Source organism: Capsicum annuum, chromosome 12 (assembly GCF_002878395.1).
Source record: "Capsicum annuum cultivar UCD-10X-F1 chromosome 12, UCD10Xv1.1, whole genome shotgun sequence".
In the NCBI taxonomy this organism is placed as follows: Eukaryota; Viridiplantae; Streptophyta; class Magnoliopsida; order Solanales; family Solanaceae; genus Capsicum; species Capsicum annuum.
The window spans coordinates 43126207-43149333 of NC_061122.1; the positions used below are offsets into that span (position 1 = coordinate 43126207).

General features: G+C 37.5%; 1 protein-coding gene across 1 annotated transcript; it reads left to right on the forward strand.

The window, feature by feature from the left end:
• The first annotated feature begins 252 nt into the window (after window positions 1-252).
• Window positions 253-19983, forward strand: LOC107850852 (protein BOLA2). The gene is made up of 3 exons (XM_016695635.2): window positions 253-425; window positions 19461-19483; window positions 19587-19983. The coding sequence occupies exons 1-3, from the start codon at window positions 363-365 to the stop codon at window positions 19780-19782; spliced, it is 282 nt and encodes a 93-aa protein (XP_016551121.1). The 5' UTR covers window positions 253-362; the 3' UTR covers window positions 19783-19983.
• The last annotated feature ends 3144 nt before the right edge of the window (window positions 19984-23127 follow it).

Below are 23127 nucleotides of genomic sequence, written 5' to 3' on the forward strand. Positions count from 1 at the left end.
CCTATCAGTTGAATCACTTTCACTTATTCGATTCATAAAAAAATCATAAATAAGAACTGTTTTACTAATTTATTTCTTAGGATATTTTTTAAAACTTTACAAACAAATTTTTACACTTCTAAAAAATATTAATTGTAGAAATTAATTTATCTTGATTTAATAAGTAGATAAATAATTTAAGATATGTATTTTTATTAAAATAATAGCATGAGACGGAGGAAATAATATATTTAACGAAATAAATTTTGTGAACCTACCAAACATAAAGAGAATATTTTCGTGATTTCGACAAACACACAAAAAAGGGCAGAACTCAAGCAAAGAAAAGCAAAGTAGTGCAAGGTGTACGAGTAGTCTCGAGCATGGGGGTGACAAAGGAGCAAGTAGAATCTTCACTAACTGCAAAGCTCAACCCTTCTCATCTGGTAATTCTCTCCATATACTTCCTATTTGTATTGCTTCTGATTTTTCTCTCTTTTTATTTTTTAAAACATGATGTGTTTTTGGTAAGTGCGTCTTCTTTTAATTTATTAAGAGCTCGGGTCCTCATGCAGAACTATAAAGTACCCTCGCGGTCCGGCCCTTTCTGTGAACGCCACGCATAGCGGGGCCTTAGTACACCCTCCTGCCTTTTCTACTAGTTTATTTAATAGAAAATTCCCAGCTAAACAGGCAATTGGGTTCATCGTGATTCTAGGGTTTGTTAAAACGCAGTGAATTGCAATTGAGTTTTTTTGTTTGCATTTACTAGTCAATGTAATTGATTCTCATAGTGATTTTTGAACTAACTGAGAAAGGAAAATCAGAGATTAATCTCAACTTATTCCACGGGAGACCTCCCACCAGCAATAGGTACTAGGTAACTTTGTCCGTCAAGGTTAGGATGAATGGGAAGAAATCACCTAGTGTTTTTATCATCTGTATTTAGCTGTTGATGCTGGAAACAGTTATTTGTCAGCAAAAGTTTGTAGAATGAGCGTTTCTGAGCTTATTAATTCTGTTTGATTTGCGAGTGGATTTAATCATGAAGCAGTGCCCTCGCTGCATTTAAATCTGCCTTTGTTGGGGTATTGCACTATGAAGTTGATATTTGTTGGATTTGGCACTTACCTAAACCTAGAAATAGATGATAGCCAATGAAGTCCCAGCCTGATGGTTGATCTGGACAGGGGCGGAGCCACCTTGGGCTTAGGGGGTTCATTGGAACCTCCTTTGAAGGACAATTACGCTATTTATATATTAGTAAAATTATTTTCTTGTACATATAGTAGCTGTTAAACCCCCTGTCGGCTAGTTCCTATATTTACTTGTTCATATTCTGATATGTGGAAAGTTGAGAGTCTTGAGACTAAGGTTTATTAGGCTCAACGCCTGGCGAACTGGTACATTTGTTTTCTCTTTGCCGGTATGTGCTTAAAGGTGCCAATTTCAATCAGTTGGTATTTGTAGATTTTCTAAGAGATGTATTGCTTGCAAACCGTGGATACTAAAGCACAACAGATGTCAATCTGCAACTGAAGTGTGTTAGAGTCTGGTGAGGAATTAGGCATGGTGTTGAATTTCAAAAAAGTTGAATTATGTAAAACAATTCTGAGGTGTTTAGATGAGTCTTTTTTCTGGTTAGCATTAGTAATATATGCAAAAGATTTATCAACCAAATAATTTTTTTATTGTTATTCAGATATTTTATCACACATTTCAATCTCCATAATTTTGTTGTTCAACAAGGTTTTGCTCCAATAGGTCATAAGCATACCGGGTATTCATCACAGATGTTGAGACCATTTCATTAAGAGTTAATAACCCACCCTCACAATTATTAGCAGTTCAAGCACTCTCTTTTAGTGCGCAGTGACAATATCGACTTATTATTTCCTATATGAACCTACTTTATGGAATCTTGAATTATATTAGGTTGGGTTTCCATTTATATCGACAATCATATCGGCTTTAACCTCAACTTTTTTGAGGTTTCAAGTATATTTTCTTCACACAGGTTTAGACAGATGATCGATCAAATTCACTTCCGAATTCACATAATCAATGGAAATTATTCCATATATCTAATTGCATAGGTTTGGTTACTATCTTCAAAGATTTATTCTTTGCAATGGCAAATGCAACTTGACAATCACTATGAATAGAAACATGAGGCAACACGTCCTTTATTAAAGGGATATTAGCTAACAAATTTCTTAGCCACTCAGCCTTAGAACTAGCCAACTTCATAGTCAATCTAGCAATGCTTGTTGTTTAGATAATTCCACAATATTGCACCCCACCAAGGGTGAGAACATAACCGCTAGTGGATTTTGGCTCATCTAACTCAGAGATCCTGTTTGCAACATGTTTACGACTAAGTTGAGGTCAACAAACTTATTTAAATTGGGGAAATGAGGCTATATTTGAGTCTAAAGTCTAACTATGCAATTGTACAAGCATGATAAGTAATAGATTAAGGAAATTAGATTTGGAAAGGAAAATTAATATGGAACCAAGTGAGTCACCTATGTGCTTGAGCTATATGCTTCACCTACTTGCTTGAGCTATGTGCTTCTCTATGTTAACTACTTGCTTAGGCGTCTTACTAGGTTGAGCTACTTGCTTAGGACGGTTGAGCTACTTGCTTAGGCGTCCTACTTGGTTGAACTATTGCTTGGACATCCTACTTTGTTGAGCTACTTACTTAGACGTCTTGCTTGGTTGAGCTACTTGCTTGGACGTCCTACTTGTTTGAGCTACTTAATTGACGTCTTGGTTACTTGTGCTTCTTGCTTCACATCCTACTAGCTTAACAAGGGTAATCCACATGCTTAATGAAAATTAGTGACCTAGTAGTCTAAGTAACTAGTAGGTGCCTAATTAAGAACAAAGAGCCAAATTTAAAGATGTCAAGTAGGTGCATCACCTACTTTAAAACAAAGGAACAAAGATTAAAAAGGGTAGTAGGTGCATCACTTACTTAAAGGCTTATGGCCCAAAGATAAGGGCCAATAGGTGGGCTATCTTGGGTCAACACAAGCCTATTAAGACTATATAAATGTATGGCCGTTATCCAAAAAAATAAATGTATAAGCAGTTCCACGGTTCATTTGCTTGAGCTATATGTTTCAGCCATGTGTTTCATCTACTTTTTTAGACATCCTAATTGGCAGAGCTACTTGCATGGACATCCTACTTGGTTGAACTGCTTGCTTAGACGTCCTACTTGAGTGAGAGACGTATGAGAGCTGATTCATTGTAAGTATAAATGACTTGCAAATGTTTATACATTTATATAACCTTTAATGGGCTGGGGCAGATGGGTCTTGGGCTCATGGGCTGACCCAAGACAACCCACTTCTTGGCCCTTATCTTTAGGCCATAAGCCTTTAAGCGGGTGATGCACCTACTTTCTTTTTTAATCTTTGGCCTTTTATTCCTAAGTAGGTGATGCATCTATTTGACTTCTTTAAATTTTGGCCTTTGTTCTTAAATAGGGGCACCTACTAGTCACTTACTTAGACTAGTAGGTCATTAATTTTTCTTAAGCACGTGAGTCTCCCTTGTTAATCAAGTGGCTCAAGTAACTAGGATGTAGGTAGCTCAAGCAATTAGGATGTCCAAGCTAGTAGCTCAATCAAGTAGGATGTTTAAGCAAGTAGCTCAGCCAAGTAGGACATCTAAGCAAGTAGGTGAAAATGCATCGGAAAGGCAGAAAGCTGAGAATTCATGTGCCCTATAGTGTTCATTTGGTACATTCCATCGTGCATTTGTTTGAAGCTAGGTAAAGGCGAGTGAGCTATGGTTCATTTTTTGTGCAGTTTCTCTGAGTATGAGAGGAAGTGTTTCCCGATGGATAAAGGTCCAAATATATCCTTAAGACTTGTGATTTGTCTTATTTCTTTTCTCCGTTTACCTTTCGGATCAAATGTGCTCTCACCATTATCTTTTGTATTAATGGTTTCAACCTTGAAAGAATTGGTCTAGCCACTCAGGGTATATTTGACTTTTTCAATTGTTCAGGGTATATTTGGACCTTTCTAATTCTTCCCGGGCAGATTTTAAATTATTGCGAAGGGTATATATAAATTAATAGGAGCGTCCAAGGGTGTGACCTAGTGGTCAATGAAGTAAGTAGAAAATCATGAGGTCTCAGGTTTAATTTAAATTCTACCGGAGGAAAAAAAAACACTGGGTGATCTCCCTATATCTGCCCAAGCCTTGGTGGACAGAGTTCCAATACATGTGCTGGTAGGAAGTAGCAGGTATGCAGTGGAGTAGTCAAGGTATGCGCAAGGCCACAACACCATAGTCATAAAAAATAAAGTTACCAGAGATGCGTCCCCGAGCGCGTTCCAAATTATGAGATGCTTTTGTTGGACGAAGATATGGCGAAGAGCATGAATCTTTTTCGTTCTCAAGATAAGAAAATTTAAGATGTTTATACAGATATCCTCTTCGAACTCACAAATTACATTGTAAAAGAACTTGGTGATAATAGTAGTCTATCTCTACTAGTGGTTATGAAGACTGATCGGAAGCTTGTGAAAAGTATTTTCATGCCCATTATAAACTAATTTGATAGTTTAGGGGTGGATTTGGACTTTTTTTTTTTTTGGGGGGGGGGGGGGTCTACGTGGCTCCATCGTGAAAAATGATAGAGCCAAGCTGGACATCCGTTACGAGGGAGGGAAAAATATGGGACAAAATTAGTGTTTCAGGGCTTTCATGGACCGAAGTAAACGCAGGGCAAATGTAAGACAAATCGAATTTTCAATGATAAAGTTGAACCCTTTTCCTATCTTGATTTTGATCGCTAGCCACAAATTGCCAGTCTTGGAAATGAACAGGGTTAGTACATTTAACGTTGAAATGATTTTCTAACAAAGGAGCTAAAGCTGCTGAAGTGTTTACTAAAACTAAAAAGGTGCTTTAGTAACTCCCTTATCTCAAAAGCATATACCATCATAGCAAGATTTCAGGTATATCGATGGCTTAGGGGAAGGAACTCAGGTGACTCCACATAAAACTTAACGTTAATATAATGTTTGGTTTCCCTTCTTCTTTCCACATCAAAACCATAGGATATTTTATAGTGCAATGTTTGTTTCCACTTCTTTTTTCGCGTAAAATATGGAATAAGAGCGGGGATTAATAATACAACAACAACAACAACAAACCCAGTGTATTCCCACTTAGTGGGGTCTGGGGGGGTAAGATGTACGCAGTCCATACCTCTACCTCTGATGAAGTAGAAAGGCTGTTTCCGAAAGACAAAAATAACCCTTCATGTGGTAACCAATAGTTATTTTGTCAAAAGAACAAAAAATGTATTTTAAAATATGCCTATATAAAATAATTCTAGTATAACAAATGAAACATCCATTAAAAATAATCCTTACACTACATTCTTTGTACTATGATAACCTTAACCTTGCATTTCAATGTCTACATTGCCATCTATCTATGCATTACTAATTCCTGCATAACTTGTTGCTAAAGCAAATGACCCATTAAAGCATTGAGGAACATGAGATGGTTGCTCTTTTCCTGGAATACGTATATGAACTACCACCTTTATCTATGTCAATAAGAGAGACGTCATATTAAGATTTCAGGTACATCAAGGGCTAGGTGGAAGAACTTAAAGCATCGAGGTACCTGAGAGTTTTTCTTTTCCTAGAATACATATATGAGCTACCTATTATTTTGTGTCAATAAGAGACACCTGTTATGTAGGTTGTAAATCTCAATCTCTAAACATAAAGGTGCTACATAATAAAAGCGTCAAGCATTACTCGTTTTGAAGCATTATCATTTAACTGCACTTTCTAAAAGTGGAAAAGAATAGCGAGAAGGAAAGCAAAAAACCACTTTTTAAGTCAGGTTTAACAGAGGTATGACTCTATGAGTTTGCAGGGAGCATAATTAGAAAATCACTGAATGTAGGCTAATGAGGCAAGCATCTTTGAAGTTGATATCCTGTCCCTCATAACCAGCCACAACACTGATCATCTGTAAACTGGAGCACATGATCTTTTTATGGGATATATAATTTGTAAACTTTGATATATAAAAGCCACAAATTTGTTTCGTCACCTTAGCAGTTCTTGAGCATGCTATAGTTATTTGTCTATTATCCTTCTCTACGATAGTTATTTATTAGCCGAATAGGATTGCTTTTCATCATCTGCTTATATATATTTTTATCTGCACATTTGGGCTCACATATTGATGTTCTTGCTTGTACTTCCTATTTTTGAGCGTTGAGATATGTAGAGTTCTATGTTTTATTCCTGGTACACTTGCCCTTCCGCGGACCCTACATATAGCGAGAGCGATAGTGCACCAAACTTAGTACAAATTTAGCTGGGGTTCTCTATACGAATTCTTTGTATCCATTGTTCACGTTTCAAGATCCTATTTTTGTGAATCCTTTTTTTCTTATATATTGCTTGAAAATTCTTCAGCAGCCATGATGTGAATCTTCTGATACAAGAAAAACTTGGAAGACACGAAATTAGCTCAAAACAGTCCAAACACACTCCAAAAACAGTCCACTAATTCAAAGAGCCAAGGACCCTTTTGGAGACCACTCTCGAACTAGGTGTTTGACACCTTTTGCAGCTAACAACAAACTAAGTTAACAACACAAGATGAAACAACAATGAGAACAACAACAACAACAAAAACGGCTTCACAAGACAAGATACAAAACGGATAAAAGATTACAGAAGGAAAAGGATAGATAGATAGACCACATGAAAGTATAATGTTAAGAACCCAAGAATGGTAACTCTTGGACCCTTAACACTATACACAACAATAAACCTATCTCTTGCAAAGACACAAGATCGGAATCCACCTCCCAAGAATCAATGTTTCCAAGCAAATGCAAACACAAGTGATTCTACACTTGTCTAAGCCCTAGTTCGGTTTTGGGTGCCTCAAGTAGAGAGGACTTGTGGTTCTTTGTCTTGCAAGACTTATCACATCATTCATCAACTAACTAAAGAAACCTAGAGTGTTCCTTAAATAGCTATTACAAAATAATAGTTAAAATGACCAAATGGCCCTTCAGAAAGTGGCGCCCATCAAGTGTAATAGTGGACTTATTTTTGGTGTGTTTTGGACCTCTTTTACACTTCAATTGCACACACCAAGTCTCGGGACCAACACGCATTTTCATAAGTCCATATCCGTGGTTACTTTATATCATCCTCTCCACCTTGAGAGGAATTTGACCACAAATTCATGGCTTCACTTCATTCAATTGGCTACTTCAAAAGAAATCACTCAAACCAGCCCGCAAAACATCAAGAACCTGAGAGTTCAATATCAACAAGTCTCGGCCAAAATCTTCATTTTGAACCTTGGCTTCCTCTCCATCTTGAGACTTGGCTTCAATCTTATCCGACTCAAGCATCCTTTTATCATATAAGCATCATCGTAGACTCCATATACTTCATGGCCCTTTCTTCCATACTCTTCTATATAGACATATCAGTTTTGCTGAAGTGTTGTTTCGGTTGAGTGGACTGTTTTGGTAATGTGGAGCTTCGGTTGTGGAGCTTGGATGGCAGGGAATTCGCTTCCAAGTCCTTCTTGTTGGACTTGATCAACTTGCGGGGGAAGTGGTCTATCTTGTTCTCGGTTTTGAGGGTAATTGGTAACTTAACTCATGGCATTTTGTGGTGAACTTGGAGGATTGACTTTTGTAGGAAAAGTTTCGGGGGCAATGGTGGTGGAAGTGTGTTACGACCACGCGATATGGATCTTGTCATCGAACGATTCACTGAGAAGTCTGTGCTTAACAGATCCTTCTCCTTATTCTTATTTCGTGAGCGACCAATTTTTAATAAACAATAGCCTTGTTAAAAGGGTTGAATGATAAATTAGAGGTGTGGAGACGGACCCTTGAGTCTAAAGGGTTCATGTTGAGCAGGAGCAAGATAGAATATATGGAATGCAAGTTTAATGACGTGAGGTAGGAAGATGAGGTAGTAGTAAGGTTGGATTCCCAGACGGTGTGTAAGAGGGATAGTTTCAAGTATCTGGGGTCCATGATTCAGGGGAATGGTGAGATTGACGAGGATGTCTCCCATCGTATTGGAGCGGGATGGATGAAGTGGAAGCTCGCCTCGGGGGTGTTGTATGATAGGAAGGTGCCGCCCAAGCTTAAAGGCAAATTCTATAGGGTGGCAATTCGGCCGGCCAAGTTGTATGGATCAGAATGTTGGCCAGGCAAGAACTCACATTCTAAAATTGAAGGTGGTGGAAATGCGGATGTTGCGTTGGATGTGTGGGCTTAATAGGGGTGATAGAGTTCGAAATGAGACCATTTGGGAAAAGGTTGGAGTGGCTTCGGTGGAGGACAAGATGCGGGAAGTCCGATTGAGATGGTTCGGGCATGTGATGAGGAGGGGCACAAAAGCCCCAGTTTGTAGGTATGAGAAGCTTGCTTTGGATGGTTTCAGGCGGGGTAGGGGTAAACCGAAGAAATACTGGAGAGAGGTGATCAGGCGGGACATGGAGCAGTTACAGCTCACTGAGGACATAGCCCTAGATAGGAAGATCTGGAGGGCGCGAATTAGGATAGAAGGCTAGTGCCAGTTTGAGTCGTTGGGGTAGGACATTACTTGGTAGATGTATTATTCTTGCTAGGACACTTTGTTGTATGCTTTATTACGAATGTGTTTACTATTCTTTGTTTATTATTCCTTGTGGGTGGCGTATTTTTGTCTTGACATCCCGTTCCATGCTCTATTAAGTTTCTGTTTATTATTCCTTGTCTTGAGCCGGGGGTCTATCGGAAACAGTCTTTCTACTTCTCCTGAAGTAGTGGTATGGACTGCGTACATCTTACCCCCCAGACCCCACTATGTGGGAATACACTGGGTTTGTTGTTGTTGTAATAGCCTCGTTAAAAAGGAGCCTACAACCTCAGGACTCGTTAGAGAGAGACCCAGATCTCTTGTTATTTTTGATGTAAATTCCTCTCTTTCGTCTATTACTTCCCCTCCTTATATAGAATCCTATTACAAAATATTTAAGGAAACTAAGAAACTACTAACATGAAAAAATCTATTTAAAATAAGAATTCTAGTAAAACTAAACTACTATCTATTTTTAATGCCCACAAAATCTGAAGGTTGCAAAATCTACAGATCCTCTTTGCCGTTTCTTTCCTTCTTAGCTTGAGGTCCCCGCCTTGCATAAACCACGAGTGAGTTTATAACATTACCCCTTCTTCTAAGAAGAGCTTGTCCTCAAGCTCAAAGTCTGGATAGGCATCACGAAAATGTGCAGCATCCTCCCATGTAGCATCTGACAATTCAAATCCACACCAGTGCACTAAAAGTTCCCAAGTTCCTTGATTAAGTCGAGCACGTAGAACAGAACAAGGCATAGGAACCACACGACCATCCTCTACTGGAGGCAAAGTCGGAGGAACTGTTGGAGCCACACCCTTAAAAGCCTTGAGGAGGGATACATGAAACACATTATGCAACTTTCTCTCACTGGGCAGTTGTAACTGATACGCAACTTCCCCTATTCGACGTTACACAGGAAAAGGCCCAAAGAACCGAGGTGCAAGCTTATGGCGCAAATGACCCCTAACAGATTTTTGACAATAAGGATGTAAACGCAGCCAAACTAGTGAACCTGGTTCAAATGCAACCTCCGGGTGACCTTTGTCATAATATTCTTTTATTCTAACCTGAGCTTGTTGCAACTTGCTGCGAATGTCACACAAAACTGAATCATGATCAAGCAAGGCATTGTCAACAACCTCTAACCGTGAAGAACCAACTTCGTAGGACAATAGACGAGGAGGATCTGACCATAGACAACCTTAAAAGGAGGAGTTTGCAATGCGGTATGAAAGGAAGTATTATAGCAATATTCTACCCAAGGCAACCAGTCAACACATTTCTTTGGATAATCTCCAATCAAGCAACACAAATACATTTCAATAGTACGATTCACAACTTCCGTTTGGCCGTCTGTTTGAGGATGATACGCATACGAGAATGCCAACTTTGTGCCACTTAGACGAAACAGTTCTCTATAAAAGGGCTTGTAAAAACCATATCTCTGTCACAAGTAATTGATTCGGGTATCCCATGCAGCCGAATAATATGCTCAAAGAAAACGCGAGCAACACGAGTTGCATTGTAAGGATGAGATATAGGTATGAACTGTGCATATTTGGAAAATCGATCTACTACCACAAACAATACTGTTTTGCCCCATGCCTTTGGTAAGCCATCAATAAAGTCCATTCCAATATCAGCCCAGACCTGCTCGAGGAGTGCAAGTGGTTGCAGTAACCCTGCTGGGTTTAGGTGTTAAGCCTTGTTGCGTTGGCAAATTGGACAAGCAGCCACATAATCCCCAATAACTGACTTCATCCCCTTCCAGTAGAAATCCTGTTGTATGCGATGCAATATTTTCTGTACCCCTTCATGGGGATTATCATGGTATCCCGACAGAATTATATAGATCAATTGGGAAGAGGGCAACAAGTAGATACGGCCTTTATAAAATAGTAGACCGTCCTTAATTGACCAGGAAGCATCAAGCTCATGGCGGAGCACTTGTTGGACTAATTCTTGCGAGGAAGCATCATTAGATACTTCTTGTTGATTGCATCAAGTAATAAAACATGCGGGTGACTAATAGCATACATCAATTCCAATGTAGTAGGGCGCCGGGACAAGGCATCAACAGCCTTATTCAAGTGTCCAGCCCTATACTCCACACAAAAGTCAAACCCCATAAGCTTGCTAATCCAATGTTGTTGGGTGAAGTGGTAAGCCGTTGCTCCAACAAGTATTTAAGGCTATAATGGTCTGTGCGAATCAAGAAGGCTCTGCCCCATAAATAAGGACACCAATGTTGAACTGCCTTGGCTAAGCCAATCAATTCACGCTCATAGGCCGCCAATTTAAATTGTCGTATGGCCACTTGAAAAAGGCAATAGGATGGCCATCTTGTTGCAACACTACTCCTATACCACTTCCGAAGGCATCACACTCAATTATAAACTACTTATTAAAATTTGGCAGTTGTAAAACTGGAGCAGTTGCAAGTGCTTCTTTGAGGGTGCAGAAAGAAGCCAAGGTTACATCATCCCACTAGAACAAGTTCTTTTTAAGCATGTTGTTTAAAAGGGCTGATAATTGACTGTATTCTTTATGAACTTACGATAATAACCTGCTAAGCCCAAGAATCCGCGCAAGGTAGTGATGGACTGTGGTTGAGGCCAATCAGTGATGGCCTGAACTTTGCTTACATCTGCTGCCACTCCGGTTTCAGACACCACATGGCCAAGATATGCTACTTGTCTCTCACCAAAAGTGCATTTGGACTTCTTGAGATATAGGTATGAGCACGTAATAACTCAAAAATTATACGCACATGTGAGAGATGATTGTCCCATGTCTTGCTAAATATTAAAATGTCGTCAAAGAAAACCAACACAAACTGATGCAAATAGGGTCTAAATACCTCGTTCATAAGTGCTTGAAACGTTGACGGTGCGTTTGACAATCCAAATGGCATAACCAAGAATTCAAAGTGGCCATGATGTGTACGGAAAGCTGTCTTCTCAATATCCAGAGGATTCATACGGACCTGATGATAGTCAGATTTCAAATCCAACTTTGTGAAATATGTAGAACCATGTAATTCATCTAATAATTCATCCACCATGGGAATTGGAAATTTATCCTTCACCATCTTGGCATTGAGCTCGCGATAATCAACACAACAATGCCAAGTTCCATCATGTTTACGGACCAATAAAATTGGGGATGAGAATGGTAATTTACTTGGTCGGATGATCCCATGTTGTAACATCTTTTCACACTATTTTTCTATCTCATCCTTTTGTAAATGAGGATAGCGGTATGGCCGGACCACCACTGGGTTAGAACCAGGTAACAAACAAATGCGATGGTCACAATTTCTCATAGGAGGCAGCCTTTTAGGTTCTTGGAATAAGTCAGAAAATTCAACCAAGAGTTGTTCCAATTTGGAGTGGTGCTCATCTGAATTATGCAATAAATGAAGCTTCAATTTTGAGCTGGTTTGTTGTCCATGAAAGATGACATGTTGTCCATCTGAAGTAAAACTCATTGTGAGTGAAGCAAAGTCCCATAGGATGGGGCCCACAGCTTGTAACCATATTACCCCTGGAACAATGTCAAATCCATCTAAGGGAATAACAAAGAAGTCGGCTTTAAAAGCTTGATTATCAATATTGAATGACATTGCAGGGCAAATCCCTTTGCTGTAAACTTTTTCTCCATTAGCAGCTGAAACATTGACACCTGTCCTCATCCCCAAGCGTCGGGCTGTTGTGCAACTGATGAAATTGTGTGTGCTGCCCGAATCAACCAAGCTCAACAATGCTTGACCCTTCATGAGTGCTCGTAATTGCATTGTTCTTGCACTTTTCTGTCCCGTGATGGCATGCAAGGAAATTTCAGGTTCTTGCACATCTTTTTGGTTAGGATTTTCATCATCTGGATCAGCTACTTCCAACCAAAACAACTTCTTACATTGATGCCCAATTGAATATAGTTCATCATAATTATAACAGAATCCCTTTGCCCTTTTCTTCGCCATTTCAGCCCTTGTCAATTTTTTAATAAATGGAGCGGATGAACTTACAAGTTTCGATTCACTAATACCACTTAGTGTGTTGCTGCTCTTAGGAGTTGGAACTGTTGAAGTTGCGGCAGTATTCAAATAACCTTTAGTCCCTTGCCAATTCTCTTTTCGAGAGGATGTTGCCCGAATTACTTTCTGTTTCTTCTCAAATGCACGGGCTAAATTCATGGCATGACCCAAATCTGGTGGAATCTGCATCTCCACATCAAGACGAATAAAATCAATCAGGCTGGCAGTGAAGAGACTAACTTCTTGGTCTATGCGAACATACTTGCTTGCTCTGGCTAACAGTTCTTGAAATCGGCGCAGGAATTCTTCAACTGAGCCCATTTGTTTCAAGTTAACCAGATCGCCTAATGGATTACTTCCCAACGGAGGCCCAAACCTAAGAGTACAATATTCTTTGAATTTCGACTAGACTGATTATCTTGTTCAACCTGATGATACCATAATTGTGCCTCACCTAGAAGATGGAATGCGGCCAATCCCACCTTATCAACTTTATTGTTCTCTGATTAGAGAAGAATTTCTCATATCGATATAGCCAAATTAATGGGTCCTCGGATCCATCAAAGGTAGGGAAATCCAGTTTTGTGTATCTTGGCACCAGATTATTTCCTGTCAATTGATTGGATCTATTTTCGAGTTTGTAGGGTTGTTTACCTGTATTGCTACTCACTCCCGCCACAGAATCTCTTCCTTGATTCTTGCTAAACCCCACAATGAACTCCTGCAACTGTAACGATAATTGTTCCAATTGAGAAACCATCCTTGATTCAGATTGTTCCAATTGAGCAACCATTCTTGTTTCAGATTGTGCCACTGCTTTCACAATCCGTGCTTCATTCGCAGCTTGTGCCTCTTAAAGGAGAGCCTGTAAGCCTTCACGTTTACTTGGATCACCCATGGTGTTTGGTTTTGATACCAAGTTGTTACAACCACGCGATGTGGATCTTGTCACCGGACGATTCACTGAGAAGTTTGTGCTTAATAGATCCTTCTCCTTAATCTTATTTCGTGAACAAAAAAGTCACTAAAGAACAAGACAAAACAATTTAAAGACTTGGCCAAATGACCGACTGACCGAAGGCTAAAAGGACAACTAGGGAAATTATTCAGAGTAGATGGAAGTAAAGGATTGGCTTAACCAACTCCGATTGCCCTAGTCTGAGAACCATTAGCTAACGTAATAGTGGGAGGGGATCAGAAGTAAATGATATTAGTCAATAAGGATTTCTTACCAGAAATGTTGTCAGAAGCGCCTAAGTCCATGACCCAACAATAGGCTCGTTAAAAGGGAGCCTACAACCTTAGGACTCGTTAGAGAGAGACCCAGATCTCTTGTTATTTTTGATGTAAATTCCTCTCTTTCGTCTATTACTTCCCCTCCTTATATAGAATCCTATTACAAGATATTTAAAGAAACTAAGAAACTACTAACATGGGAAAATCTATTTAAAATAAGAATTCTAGTAAAACTAAACTACTATCTATTTTTAATGACCACAAAATCTGAAGGTTGCAAAATCTACAGATCCTCTTTGCCGTTTCTTTCCTTTTCAGCTTGAGGGCCCCGCCTTGCATAAACATTACCCACGAACGAGTCTATAACAAAGTGTTTAGGTCATGCCCACTTGAGGAAACATGGAGTCGAGGAGTAGAAGAACGAGAATTCCTTCGACTCTCTATTCGATCCAACCTCTCATTCATAGTAGACATGTCTCCTTTAATTGAAGACATGTCTTCTTGGATTGAGGACATAGTCGTGAGCATCTTTTCCATGCTTCGGTTGATAGTTTCAAGCCTGGCCAAGATAGCATCAAGATTATTGTCCATTGTAGCCAAGATGTTACCTACAAAACAACAAACAAGTTAGTTGTACAATGAATGGTCCTCGCACTCTGTCTTTTATTCTTTTTTTTTTTTTTCTGTCTCAGATTTCTCACTTTTGATCACACAAGTGTGGTAAGTTTGCTTGTACTCCGAGAGGCGTTGAGAGATGGACCAAGTATTACAACGACTCAAAAAAAAAAGGCTAAGATATACAAAGAAACGTACACACAGAGAACGGTTTCAAAACTTACTCTCTCTCTCTTTTATTCTTTTTTCTTTTTTCTGTCTCAGATTTCTCACTTTTGATCACACAAGTGTGGTAAGTTTGCTTGTACTCCGAGAGGCGTTGAGAGATGGATCAAGTATTACAACGACTCAAAAAAAAAGGCTAAGATACACAAAGAAACGTACACACAGAATGGTTTCAAAACTAACTTACAATCTAGTACTAGCTCGTAAGTTAGTAATGGAATCAACAAACGAAACTAAAGAGACAACACAATGAAACTAAAAGATTAAAATTTGAGCTTAAAATTTTGTCGTGTGAACAATAAAACGTGACGTGGCAGCCACGTATTGGTTCGGTTTTATCAAGTTGTTAATTTCAAAAGTTCAAGTCTTGGTCAATTTTCAATTTGGACCTTTGGTGGAACTTCTTCAATGGAGGGAAATACAAACTAGTCTTTGGAGCTTCTTTTCAATTCAAAATTCAAGACTCAAAAGTTTTTGACTAGACTTGTACAACCCTTAAAACATGGCCCCTTGTATCATGGAAAATTGTTGGAAAATGGTTGATAAAGTCTTTGGTGGTTGGGGTCTTTCAAGACTAACAAGTCTTACACTTTGTCTTTCACCTTTTTAAGATCTAAGGTTCACTTTAATGTTAACAAGGTGATGAATATTGTGAAGAACTTCAAGAACACAACAACCACAACAAGAACAACCAACAACAATCTCACATTCGATGGCCAACTCTAACCCACAACAACAATTCTATCGGCTAAGTCTTTAGTGTGGTATTTTTGGTTTTAACAAGAGATGAAGGATGTGATGAGCTTCAAGAACAACAACATCCACCAAGAATTACAACAACATCCACATAGCCAACTTCAAATCCATAACAACAAGAACAACAACAATGGGCCAAGTTTATGTTCACAATAACAACTTTCAACAAGTTCAAGCTCAAGTTTAGATCTAGACTCAAAGTGTTAGTGAACACGAAAACTAACATTAGAAACAACAAAACAAACAAGAACACTACTAGATCTAGACACACAACAAACAAATCTCGGCTAGGACACAACAAGAACACAATTTTGGCCAAGAACACAAACACGGACAGATTGCTATTTTCTGGAATTTTCAGTTTTTAGCACTTTTTTTTTTTAATTTTCTAACAAGCAAGCCCAAGATTGATCTTGTAGGAACAAGATCAAGCCATGCTTTGATACCAAATGATACAAGAAAAACTTGGAAGACACGAAATTGGCTCAAAACAGTCCAAACACACTCCAAAAACAGTCCACTAATTCAAAGAACCGAGGACCCTTTTGGAGACCATTCTCGAATTCAAGAATGCAATACAAGAAGGACAATATCACTAGGTGTTTGACACCTTTTGCAGCCAACAACAAACTAAGTTAACAACACAAGATGAAACAACAATGAGAACAACAACAACAACAACAACAAAAACGGCTTCACAATACAAGATACAAAACGGATAAAAGATTACAAAAGGAAATGGATAGATAGATAGACCATATGAAGGCATAATGTTAAGAATCCAAGAATGGTAACTCTTGGACCCTTAACACTATACACAACAATAAACCTATCTCTTACAAAGACACAAGATCGGAATCCACCTCCCAAGCATCAATGTTTCCAAGCAAATGCAAACACAAGTGATTCTACACTTGTTTAAGCCTTAGTATCGGTTTTGGGTGCCTCAAGGAGAGAGAACATGTGTTTCTTTGTCTTGCAAGATTTATCACATCATTCATCGACTAACTAAAGAAACCCTAGAGTGTTCCTTAAATAGCTATTACAAAATAATAGTTAAAATGACCAAATGGCCCTTCAGAAAGTGGTGCCCATCAAGTGTAATAGTGGACTGATTTTTGGTATGTTTTGGACCTCTTTTACACTTCAATTGCACATACCAAGTCTCGGGACCAACACGCATTTTCATAAGTCCATATCCGTGGTTATTTTTGTATCATCTTCTATGTTCCTTTTAGTTGATGACAACATCTATGGCTTAACACAGTCTCTTCCCCTTTCTTTCTTCTCCAAGATAATCCTGGAAAGCCAGAGAAGTTTCCTAGTCATTGCTAGTTGAAGATAACTTAGGATGAGGTACTTATTGTGTTTGATTTAGGTAGTCATCCACCCCTTTTTTTATTTGTGGTTTATGGGGTTTTAGAAGGGCGCTAGTAGGGCAGGTTTGGAGTGGTTAACAAGGTTGTTTAACATCATTTTTAGGACAACAAAGATGCCGGAAGCGTAGAGGTGGAGTATAATGGTTCCTTTATATAAGAACAAGGGAGACATTCAAAGTTGCAACAGCTATAGAGACATTAAGTTGTTGAGTCATACTATGAAGGTTTGGGAAAGGGTGGTAGAGTTGAGGCTGAGAAGATCGTGAGTATCTCTGAGAATCAGTTCAGTTTCATGTCAAGTCGCTCGACCACTGAGGCCATTCGTGTCGTGAGGAGATTAGTGGAGCAGTTTCGAGAGAGGAAGAAAGACTTGCACATGGTGTTTGATCTAGAGAAGACGTATAATAGAGTTTTGAGGGTGATTCTGTGGAGGTGCTTGGAGGCTGGAGGAGTGCCCGTGGCGTACACTAGGTCGATCCAGGAAATGTATGATGGGGCGAGGACGGTAGGTGGGGATTCGGAGCACTTTTCAGTTCTGATAGGGTTGCACCAGGGATCAACTCTTAGCCCGTTTTTATTTGCCTTGGTGATAGATGTTTTAACGCGATATATTCAAGGGCAGGTGCCTTGGTGCATGTTATTTGCGGATGATGTGGTACTGATTGACGAGACTCGGGGAGGAGTTAATGCTAAGTTGGAGATTTGGAGACAGACGCTTGAGTCTAAAGGATTTCGGTTGAGCAGAACCAAGACGGAGTACCTGGTGTGTAAGATTACTGAGGTGTCGCAGGAGGATGGAGTGGTGGTGAAGCTGGACTCGCAGGTCATTCAGAAAAGGAAGAGTTTCAAGTATCTGGGGTCTATGATTTAGGGCAATGGCGAGGTTGACAAGGATGTCACGCATCGTATTGGGGCAGGGTGGTTGAAATGGAGGCTCGCTTCGGGAGTCTTATGTGATAAGGAGGTGCCCCCGAAGCTTAAAGGTAAGTTCTATAGAGTGGCAGTTTGGTCGACTATGTTGTATGGAGAGGAATGTTGGCCAGTTAAGAACTCCCACATCCAAAAGTTGAAGGTGACAGAGATACGAATGTTGCGATGGATATGTGGATATACCAGGAAAGATAGAGTGACGAATGAGATTATTTGGGAGAAGGTGGGAGTTGCGGTGGAGGATAAGATGCGAGAAGTGAGGTTACGTTGGTTTGGGCACGTGATGATGAGGGGCTCGGATGCTCCAGTGCGGAGGTGTGAGACACTAGCTATGGATGATTTTAGGCAGGGTTGAGGTAGACTAAAGAAATATTGGAGGGAGGTGATTAGGCATGATATGAAGCAGTTACAACTTACGAAGGACATGACCCTTGATAGGAAGGTGTGGAGGACGCGGATTAGGGTAGAGGGTTAGGGGTTGGGAGTGTATCGGTAACAATAAAGGAGCGTTCTTTTGTGTCTATAGTTTTTAATGCGTGGTGCTGTGTGATGTCTATGATTTAGGTTAGATAGTTCTTATTTTTATCTTCTGGTGGTATTATTATCTTGTTGCTAGCGGTGTTAGTTTATTTTGCACTTTTGTGTTTGTTATACTGTTATCGGTTCTAAGCCGGGGATCTATCGGAAACAGCCTCTCTCTACTTCACCTACTTCACCTGAGGTAGTGGTATGATCTGCATACACTCTATCCTCCCCAGACCTCACTATGTGGGTATATTGTTGTTGTTGGGGTTTTGGGGGTGGGTGGTGGTTGGGGGAATAAGGCTGGGTTGTGCACTCATACGAAACACACCTCTAAGGTAGGGAATGTACATGGGAAGGTGAAAATGCTTCTAACCGATATTATGTATTCCAAGGCCATCACACAAACAAATTTCACCAGCACTATTTCTTTGTTTCAAAGTTTTATCTTAAAAATCGTTTTTTGTTAAAAAACTGGCAATGTTGTATTCCTCAGAGTTAAGGGTCAAGGATATGCTGGAGACCTCAAAAACGAGTTCACAGACTCGTAAATCTAATTACAAGGATCCTAGCATACCTCTTTTATATCTTCCTCTTTACACCAAAAATACAAACATAAAATAAATTTCTTCATTACTTTCTGTATGGAGTTTGATTTGTTCTCAGAGCATCTTCCATTCCTTTCCTTCCATATTGACCACCATATGCAAGCTGGATCATTCTCCACTTCTTTTGACAAAAACAAATCATTTGTCAAAAAATATCAATATAGAAAGACAAATTAATAAGAATAAAATAGAAGTATTTGTAATTCTCCTGACCAAGATATTTTACCTTTCAATTATTTCAAGTGGAGTCCTGAGTGGGACGTAGAAGAGGTAGCTTTTTAGCATTCCATAGGTCAAATGCACGTGTTGATTAATTATATTCTTTGATCACTTCATGTACCATCTAGGTAATCATTTGAGAATCAAAAGCACTAATTCATACTAATTTTTTCTTTCAGACATTGGACACACCTTCGTATTTTATTTGTTCATTTATTTATTCCAGTCTGTTTGCATAGTAAACTCCGTAAGCATTTCTTTTGATTTCCTTTTTCTTCTTTGTTGTCTTTTTTTTCAGGAAGTGATTGATATGTCTGCAGGGTAAGTTCATATGCTTGGGGTGTGTTCAGGTCTACAGAATTGCTTTTAAAGTTCCATTATTTTAGGATTTCTCTTCTTACGTTGGACCTCTTCTTGTTTTTAGATGTGGTGCGAAATTCTTGGTTGTCATTGTGACAGAACAATTTGAAGGAAAAAGACTGCTGGAGAGGCACAGAATGGTTAATGGAGCACTGGCTGAAGAGATGAAGGAAATCCATGCTCTATCTATTACTAAAGCGCTCACTCCAGAGCAGTGGAAACAACAGCAGGAATCTGAAAAGTCTCAAGCAGCTGCTTAAACCTTGATATAGTTGTCTTTCTCGATGAAATACTTGATGATTCAACCATATGGCTAATACTCTCTTCTCGTTATCTATTGAGGGGTTAACTGTGTTATAGGTTAAGAAAACTGTCGTGTATCATGCTTTGATTAAACTTGCTGGATTCGAGACTCTGTGATACTTTTAACTTTTGAATAATGCAATAACTCTCTGATTCAATCCTTGGTTTTTGCTTAGTTGACATGTTTGTACCTAGTCAGAGTATGATGCAATGTAAGGACATCCGTAGCATTAGCAATAATGAGTGCGCAGTGTAAGGACACTGTACATGGATGCAATGTAAGGACATCCGTAGCATTAGCAATAATGAGTGCGCAGTGTAAGGACACTGTACATGCCCATACGAACTGTATTACTTTGCCATAGGCTCCGTATGGGCATGTATAGCTTGTTATGTGCTCAGGTTTGCTGTTCGCGTGTTTACGGATAGCTTGCCAGCTTGGCTATTAAGTTCTTAGGAGCCTGATACAGAGCAACACTTTGTTCTCCTTTAATACGATGAGAAGTAGGGGAGAGTCTCTCTTTTCAGTACCAATCCTTATTTACTTCGTACATCGTTTTTTAGTGTATAGCTCATCGGTAGAAATATTGAGCTATTAATTAATCTAATGGTCACAGGTTCTGACTATTTTTGCCTGAAAGATCCAGTACCTTTTGTCTGATCAAATTTTAGCGACGACAAAAATACTAGGTGGTTTTTCCTTATTCATCCGAGCCTGGTGACGGGCAACTTATTGATTATCAGAGATCACGTGTTTAACTTTTTGGTTTACAAAATACATGTGTGGTTAATGTGTCCGTCTGATATTCTGTATAGTTACTTTGCACAGCTCCTATAACTTATTCTTTGGATAGTGTAAGGTACGGGTAGGCTTCCATTGATATGTACATCTCCATAAACCAACGTTTTTTTTTTTTTCTTTTTGTGTGTGTGTGGGGGTTGGGGGGTTAGGGGTTGGATAAAATGAAGATTATTGTAATTATACTTAGATATCAAGGAATTCGTGTTAGCACGGATTCAATGCATATTACTTTTTGTCTCAATTTATGTGACACAAATTAATTTAGATAGTAAATCATATTCTTTGATATGTTTTATGATATTTTAAATTGTTGACTATTGTAATTTATAATACTTTACGTATTTTTCAAATAATATATGTTATTCTCCCTGTCACAACTTTTGTGGCGTTGATAAAATTGAGTCAATTAATTTGTTTAAAAAATATTTTAAGCTGCCAATTATTGTGATTTATTATACTTTTTCTTTTGTCCCAATTTAAGTGACACTGCCATAATTTCGAGAGTCAACCAAATTTTTTATTCTTTCAAATATTTTAAGTTGTTAATTATTATAATTTATAATATTTTTATGTCATTTTTTAAAAATATATAATTGATTAAAAAAAAGTAAGATAAATAAATTAAAATAAAAAAAATAAAAGGAAGGCAAGGGTAGCCAAATTGTGTCAAAACAGACATGTTGACCTGCTGCTTGGACCCAAGTTCATTGGCACCTTTACCTTTGCCTTTTATAAGTAGTAGTACTTGCATTGGGCTTGTGCTTGGACCCAAGTTCATTGACACCTTTGCCTTTTGTAGCACGGATTCAAACCATAATGAACTTTATATTTGTAAACTTTAATAAACTTTCTTCATCTCATTTTGTGTGAAATAATTTTATGATAAAAGAAAGAGTTTTGAAACTTGTTGTGTAAAATAATTCTTATATATTTGTGTGGTTGTAAATCATTTCATTAAGAATAAGAGGAGAATTTTAAAGCTAATTGTTTCTAATTATAGTATGGTAATATTTCTTATGGAATGAACTAAAAAGAAAAGTGTGTTACACAAAGTGAGAAGGAGCGAATATTTTTTTACAAAGTGAGAAGGAGCGAATTTTTTTTATCTTATTGCTGTTCTTGTTTTTTTTTTTTTTTTTGTTACATTATATTAGGGATAAAGCTAGTTTGACAATATTTCAAAATATTAATCAAATAATTTTTTTTTGTAAAATAAAAAATAAATTTTTCGTAAAGTATATTTTAGATTTTTTTTTTTTAATTTTCAAACACATGCATGCACCAATGCTCGTTTCCTTTTAATTCTACTGATAGTTTTCAAGATCAAAGCCTTTAATGATCCTTATGTTGAATTAATTTCATCACTTTTTCTCAATTAAACTTATATTGACTAACCCATTTTTCATTATGTTTTTCTCAATTAAACTTGTATTGATTAACCTATTTATTACAAGAAAAAAAATTATGACATTTAAAGTAATATAGTAAATATTTAATGAACTAATTGTTGTATGATAACATCAGTAAAATTAACTTATAGATAAAGATAAAATTTAATTTAAATAATTACAAGACATGATTCAACAAAATACCTTTGCATATGTCCCTTCATATTAAACCATACAAAATAAATTAAAAAATTAACGATTTTCTTAAAACTTTAATATTTTTTTTTTAAAAAATACATGTTAAGAAAGTTTGCATTTTTTCATAATTTAATTTATTTATTTAAGAAATTTATATTGATATTTCTTAAATGTGTATGAAGCTTTAATATTTCATGTTTAAATTAACCATTTGTCCTAATTTATACAAAATATTGATTATCCTATTTTTTGCTAAAAAATTCATTATTAAAAGGTGTGAAAGAATCACTCTCATCTTCAATTGTATAATATCATAACTATTTGGATAGTTAGGTGGTATTTTTTTAAAAAAATAATTAACTTTTCAAATATTTTTAGCTATATATAAAAAATAATTTTTAATTTAATAATAAAGCATGTATTAAGTTAGAAGGGGAAAGTCATGATACTTTGTTTACTTGTTCATCATTAATTTGTTAGAAGAAAAAAAAAGACAATTTGAAATAAAACTAAAAAGCATTTCCACAAAATAGAAAGACAATGAATTTTTGGATCAATTTAGAATTTGAGGATTCATTTTGAATTTAATTGTATAAATAATTTTTTATGGTGTCACTATCACTTTTCTATGACTCATCACTTTTATAGTATCTAAAATGGATGAAAACTTGTAGAGCAATTATAACTTAAAATAGGATAAAATTGACAAAAAAAATTATGTAAGAACTATCAAAATATCACATTCTCTCTTATATATAGTAGTAATTTGTTAGAAAAAAATAATTTGAAATAAAACTAATAAATATTTTCACAAAATAGAAAGACAACAAAATTTTGGATCAATTTAGAATTTGAGGATCTATTTTGAAATTGATTGTATAAATAATTTTTTATCGTGTCATTATCACTTTTTT

Bases quoted from the DNA above. Each gene is read 5' to 3' on its own strand.
- LOC107850852 (XM_016695635.2), top strand. From the start codon at position 363: ATGGGGGTGACAAAGGAGCAAGTAGAATCTTCACTAACTGCAAAGCTC. The intron at 426-19,460 runs GTAATTCTCTCC...CTTTTTTTTCAG, and splicing joins AGCTCAACCCTTCTCATCTG to GAAGTGATTGATATGTCTGC. The intron at 19,484-19,586 runs GTAAGTTCATAT...TCTTGTTTTTAG, and splicing joins GTGATTGATATGTCTGCAGG to ATGTGGTGCGAAATTCTTGG.